This window comes from Pagrus major, chromosome 21 (assembly GCF_040436345.1).
Source record: "Pagrus major chromosome 21, Pma_NU_1.0".
In the NCBI taxonomy this organism is placed as follows: Eukaryota; Metazoa; Chordata; class Actinopteri; order Spariformes; family Sparidae; genus Pagrus; species Pagrus major.
Window position 1 is genome coordinate 21,552,517 of NC_133235.1, and position 6,264 is coordinate 21,558,780.

The 6,264-nt window shown below is 41.8% G+C and overlaps 1 protein-coding gene across 1 annotated transcript; it reads right to left on the bottom strand.

Moving 5' to 3' along the window:
* Nucleotides 1–1,054: 1,054 nt before the first annotated feature.
* Nucleotides 1,055–2,587, bottom strand: foxc1a (forkhead box C1a). The gene has a single exon (XM_073491876.1). It carries the CDS (start codon nt 2,585–2,587, stop codon nt 1,172–1,174), a length of 1,416 nt encoding a protein of 471 aa, XP_073347977.1. The 3' UTR covers nt 1,055–1,171.
* Nucleotides 2,588–6,264: the final 3,677 nt, after the last annotated feature.

Consider the following 6,264-nt stretch of genomic DNA (forward strand, 5'->3'; position numbering starts at 1 on the left):
ATCTCCACACACTGAAAAAGAAAGAAAAAACGAGATGCGTTTGGTGTAATAAATAAAAAGCGTGGCGGCCCATGGCTTCTCTCCGTTCGTGTCAGACTGGTGAGAATTCAGACATCAAGACTGAAGTGACAACGGGACTATCTTTGGCATGTGTGGTATGATATTAAGTAAGCGCTGGTATGCGCCAGTAAACACACAACGCAATCCAAAACAAAGTTGGGCTTGTGTGCAGGCTGGTTCCCATCTACAGGCCTCAGGTCAACATCACCTCTGATCATCTCTGTTCAGCATCTCTAATATGACAATAAAAATATGAACAGGGAGTGAGATGTTTAAAAGATGGGAATTAAACATTAACAGGCGTTTTTTTAATTCTTTGGACGCGCGCACGCTGTTGGACACAACTTTGCTTTTCTTTGCCTCAGTATTTTTTAATTTTGATTTCCCTGAGGATAAATATTTTCATCTAGGGCTTCATTTCACGGGGATATGTTAGTGTTTTTTTCAGTGAGGGTTTAAAGCTCTGAAGTCCAAACATCCTTCATTTATTTTAAACATGCTGTGATGAATTAAATAAATCAGATCAGATTATAAAACGAGGCCGTGTAAAAAAGGAAAAAATATCACTGCTCAAGTTTGTAAGAAACGAGGCGCAACTTTAACTCACATAAAATGACAATTTATTAAACAAACAAACAAAATCCTTCAAAATACTTTTCAACAAAGGAAGAATCTTTGAAATAGTGAGGCGATATACACGTTCCTGTTTCTTACTTTTATAATGGAACAATTATTTTTTGGACAATTAAGGCAATTCAATTTAGAAACACTTCTTTTGGTGTTTGGTCCATAATATCCGGCTACATTGTTTGTTTTTTTTTCTTTTCTTTAGAAATAAATTACTATATGCAATTTACACGTCCATGAAAACTGACATATCTTTAACATATCACATAAAAGCCACAAAAGCAAAGAGAGACTTACGTGCTATTTGCAGTAACACTGTTCTTTAGAAAAACCAAGATCAAGTCTTTTCTGATTTGTGTGTTCTGTCTCATATTAGTCCATGTGGTGTGGGGCAGGGAACACGTTGGATTGTACTGATAAGAGTTCAGACACGGTGAGGAAAATATCGAGCCTGTTGTTTTTTGTTCTGTTATTTTTCTTTTGGTCAGAACTTGCTGCAGTCATATACGAAAGCTCCCGAAGTGCGATAGATGGACTGGCTCGGTGGGAATGACATCTGACAGCTGTTATTCCCATTCACCGGCGAGTTATTCAAGCCAATTCTCTGGGATTCAAACATCTCTCGGACTGAATGGAAGTTCTGCTGCTGCGCTGGGTACGTCGCGCCCAGATGGCCCAGGTCTCCGGCCTGGTTGAGGTACCATGAGGTCAGCCTCCCTTGGTGGGGATGGTGGCCCTCCTGCCCAGAGTTTAGGTTCCCGTGGGTCAGGGAGGATGAGGTGGTCGTGACTGAGTAATCTGGCAACGTTTCGTCCACGGTGGTGCTCGGCGCCAAGTGGCTCGATCTGTCCCCGGCGTACAAGCTCATGGCTTGCATGTTACAATGATAGGTTGCGTTGGAGGTAGTGGAGTTTTGGTTACAGGGTGAACTATAGACAGACGTCTGACTTGGAGAATAGTTAAGGGACAAAGACGGTGTTATACCTGTCCTGGTGGAGGCGGTGAGGCCGGAGGTGAGCTCTGTGGCCCCTTGTGGAGACCCCCTAAGGGAGGTCATGATGTTGTCCACGCTGAAGCCCTGCGTCGAGGCCTGGCCGTGCTGGTGCTGGTGGTGCTCGGAGCTGTCCATGCCGATGGACCTGTTGGAGGGGATGCTGTGAGGGCTCCCGCTGGACATGCTGCTGCTGTCCGGGCTCTCGATTTTGGGCACGGCGCTCAGAGAGGGCGAGTCGGCCTGCGGCGGCGTGACGGACCCATTCTCAGTCTTTATATCCTGGATCCTCACAGGCTTGGAGCCCTGCACCGGCTGCTCCTGGTCCCGGCCTTGCTGCCTCGGCGGCACGTCCTTCTGCAGCCGCTCTTCTTTCTCTTTCAGCACGTCCTTTTTCTTGAACCGTCGCCTCCTCCTCAGAAAGCTCCCGTTTTCGAACATGTTGTAAGAGTCCGGGTCCAGGGTCCAGTAGCTGCCTTTACCAGGTTTCTTATCATCGCGGGGCACCTTGACAAAACACTCATTGAGGGACAGATTGTGCCTGATGCTGTTCTGCCAGCCCTGCTTATTGTCTCGGTAAAATGGAAACCTCTCCATGATAAACTGGTAAATCCCATTCAGGGTCACCTTCTTGTCAGGCGAGTTTTGGATAGCCATGGTGATGAGCGCGATGTAGCTATAGGGGGGTTTGACCATATCCTTGGGCTGAGGTTGAGGGGTGTACGGTCCATACGCCCGGGCCATGCTGGCAGGGTACTGGTCATGAGCCGCATGAGAGTACATGTTCATAGGTGCTGGCATCCCGGTGTATCCCCCACCGGCAGCGGCCCGGTAGTAGCTCGGGTCGCTGCTGATGTACGGCACGACGCCCAGAGAGTTGGGACTGGAGACGGAGTAGCGAGCCTGCATGTCTTCACTTTGATCCGGTTAAAAATAAAAGCTCCAAAATACGCAGCTCCACTTCTCGCTCCTCTGAAGGCACAGCTGAATTTTTTTTAAAAAAGGAGAGAAAAGTCTGAACAACAGTGCGGCGTGCTGGATCTCTCAGCAGTGTTTAAGCCGTCCCCATCTCTGTGTCTCTATGAAACGCACATTGAAAAAGTTCTGAACTTTGGACATCCGTAACCACACAGGACTTTTGCGCAGTTAAATTCTTTCCTCCTTTTTGCTGCCAGTGGAGCTCCTCCCATAAAGTGCACGACTCGTCCAATGGGAAGTCAGGCCGTGTGGAGGGGAGCAGAAAAGCTCCCGGCCACACTCGGGGCTTTTAGAATTAAAAAAAAAGAAAAAGTAAAAGAAAAGGCTAGAGGAGGTGTCGGTAACTCCCAGCCCACTGCAGCCAAAACTCCAGACGTGACAGAGCAGCTCGCATGTACACAATCCCGGCACACTTTGTTACACAAAAAGACTATCAGAGCTGTAGGTGTCTTAAATAAACAGAAATAGGAGAGTTTTCCCTAAAATGTCAAAGTTAAATATCCACATATTCATGTGGATATTATAGCGTTAAATTAATCCAGACGTTCCCTTTAAAAAAATCACTTTTACGCACGACATGCAGTGGATTTATTTCTCTGCAGCTCCTAATATGAAGACAATATATTCCACAATTTTTACATGAGAAATGAGTCAAACGCCAATAAACCAAATGGCGTCGTTTACGTCTTTAAAAGCGCGTCTTTATTAGTCAAAAGGCTCAAACACCAGCAGCAGATCGCTGGCAGATCAAAGCGCCTCGCATCGTTGGCAGTGGGAGGTTAAAGTGAGATCTCATTACAGCGGGAATTAAAAGACAGTTTGGGCCCAGAGGTGTGAGAGTTTATTCAAGAAAAGGGGAACCAAACGGGATGACACCTCAGGTAGGCTACATTTAAATATCTGTTGTGATGTGATGTGATGTTAGAGGCCCCTTTTTTTTAGAATAACCGAATAAACAAAACTATTCCAGGCCTACCTTCATCCATCTTTAATTGTTCCCATCAAAGTCCCAGCAGAGTTTATAAGGTGTTCGGAGCAGACTGTGGGGGTTTAATACCGTGGTAATGAATTTGAAGGCCGAGGAGGCTGAAATAAAAGAAGATCTTGACCAAAGATAGAAGTTAAAATAATCCGACCCTGAAGGCCTCTCCCTCCATCGCCTCGCTGTCAAAGGCGACTGTGCATGAAATTGTAAAATGGTCATTGTGAGGCAAAGTTACAGTCGCAATATGGACGTAATCCTCTGTAGGTCGTCTTAATTAAATGTCCGTGCAGTGGCCCTGGTGCTCCGCCGGTTTCTCCTTACATGGACCCGGGCATGAACTTTTTCCACCGCCCCGGGCTGTTTACTCAATTCATGACGGGCTTTTTTACTTAGTACCACGGCCTGCCCACCCAGGCCTCCTCAACTCGTTTTTATTTAACACTGGAGCACAGTAAAAAATATATGAATGGATGTCAAAATAAACATCTGATGACTGGTAGCTATTTTTTCCGTAATTAAAATGCATTATTGTTAGAATCAATGTGGTTTTATTGTGACTTGTTCCAATATTATTTGACGGACGATTTATTTGAATTCAAAGTCATTTTATGTTGATTGTTATACATTTCCACCACTTCAGCTTTACCCATAGAAAAACGTATTTTATAACATAAACCTGTAAAAAAGCGCAGGATCATAATAAACATTCAGACAAAGGGAACACAAAAAATATTATAGACAGAATTTAAAAAATAAAGCAACGCAGTGAGCTAGTTACTGAACCAGAACTGTGTGCTGATGTTAAAACATTAGTGTACAAATATTGACATGTTGATATTTTAAGATTAGACCAGATAGATAGATAGATAGATAGATAGATAGATAGATAGATAGATAGATAGATAGATAGATAGATAGATAGATTATAATTGGGATTTTGGCTCCCTCTAGTGTTTTCTCTTTTTCATCTACATCGATTTTTGTTAAGTTATTTATTCTAATCACACAGGAAGTCACATCTTCAAAGTCCACCCAGACTATCTTCATCACTTCTGGAGACACAGGAAGAAATAAAGGATAACTGAGAAGATGCTGTCATTAAGTTGAAGGTCATTTTCTTTGGACAAATATGTCACTAAACCAGACCAACTCACCTCCTCACAGTTCATGGATCATGGATTTTCTTGAGAAAATGTGTGTTAAAAGTTATATGAAATGAATGGGACCAAAATACTATGACTCTACTTCAAACACTTAGTTTTAGTTATATATAATTTACCTGAAGTTTACCCTCCATTTCATCGTTTTTCCATTTCTTTGTATTCTAATTGCTAATTTTTCACCGGATTGTGTTGAAATTGGTCCTGAACATCCAAGAAACCACAAGAAAGAGTTGCAGCATGAGAATAGTTGTTCAAAAATGTTCATCAAAATACTTTACTCAAAAGACAAATCATTTGTCATCCCCAAAAAGGGATTAATAAAGTATGTCTTTGTCTTCTTCTTCTTTTTCTTCTTCTTCTTCTTCTTCTTCTTCTTCTTTTTTCATTTTCAAAAGCTCATATCTCACTCAATTCAATTTAATTTTCACTTTCTTGTTTTCAATTCTGGGTAAATGACATGAAATGACTCTTGATCCTTTCAGTGTGTGTGTGTGTGTGTGTGTGTGTGTGTTATCTAAAGGGGCCTTTAGCAGGCAAAGATGTTGCAGAACATTAATAAAACTCTACCGCCACCTCACGGCCTGTGTCAGTACTACAGTCTGAAATAAGAACTGAACACCCCTCCCTCCTCTCCGGTCAGCCTGACAGCAACAGAGGTCATCAATTACAAGGAGGGAGGCACCAGTTATCAGATAAGGGAAAACCATGACCTTGAATGATAGATGTACTACTTAGCACGAGGTCAGTAGATAGACAGATCCTTGACACACTGCAGACATCAGCTGAACACACTGTCAGCCTGAAACTCTGCGTTTCTCTCTGTGTTTAGGCCAAGGTTTCATTTCAGCTGGGGAACTTTGGAGTGAGGTCAAGAACATAATAAATGTATTTCAGTTTCATTATCACTGGAGAGGCATGAATGAGATTTGGGATTCCCAGTAAATTCAGGATACATCCGTGTAAAAAACTTGTAATAATAATACTAATAATAGTTTAACACACCTCACTTTTCTCTCAACTTTAATACCCTATATTTGATATAGATACAGATAAGATCAGAGGTGAAAGACATACTCAGAAAATGAAAACACACATAATGCAGAATGGCCCATTTCAGGATAATCAATATATATATCAATACATATATATATATATATGTATATAATATTTGATTATCTGTATGTTTTTATGTGACACTTTAATGTTGCAGATGGTAAATGTGGAGCTAATTCATTTAAATACTGCTGTAGCTTGTGAATCAATCAATATTGTTATCTTAACCTATTTTAACAAATCATCATTAATTTGCTGATGTTTTTAATATAATAGAAATCTGTATCTGAAACGTAACTAGTAACTCAAGCTATCAAATTAGTGGAGTAAAGGACTGAATTAACTATTCACAAGACTTTCATAGGAGGTTGATGGTTGAGATATGTAAATTAAAGGATAGTTCTTTA

Excerpts from the sequence above, each read along its gene's own strand:
- foxc1a (XM_073491876.1), bottom strand. The coding sequence starts at position 2,587 with ATGCAGGCTCGCTACTCCGTCTCCAGTCCCAACTCTCTGGGCGTCGTG.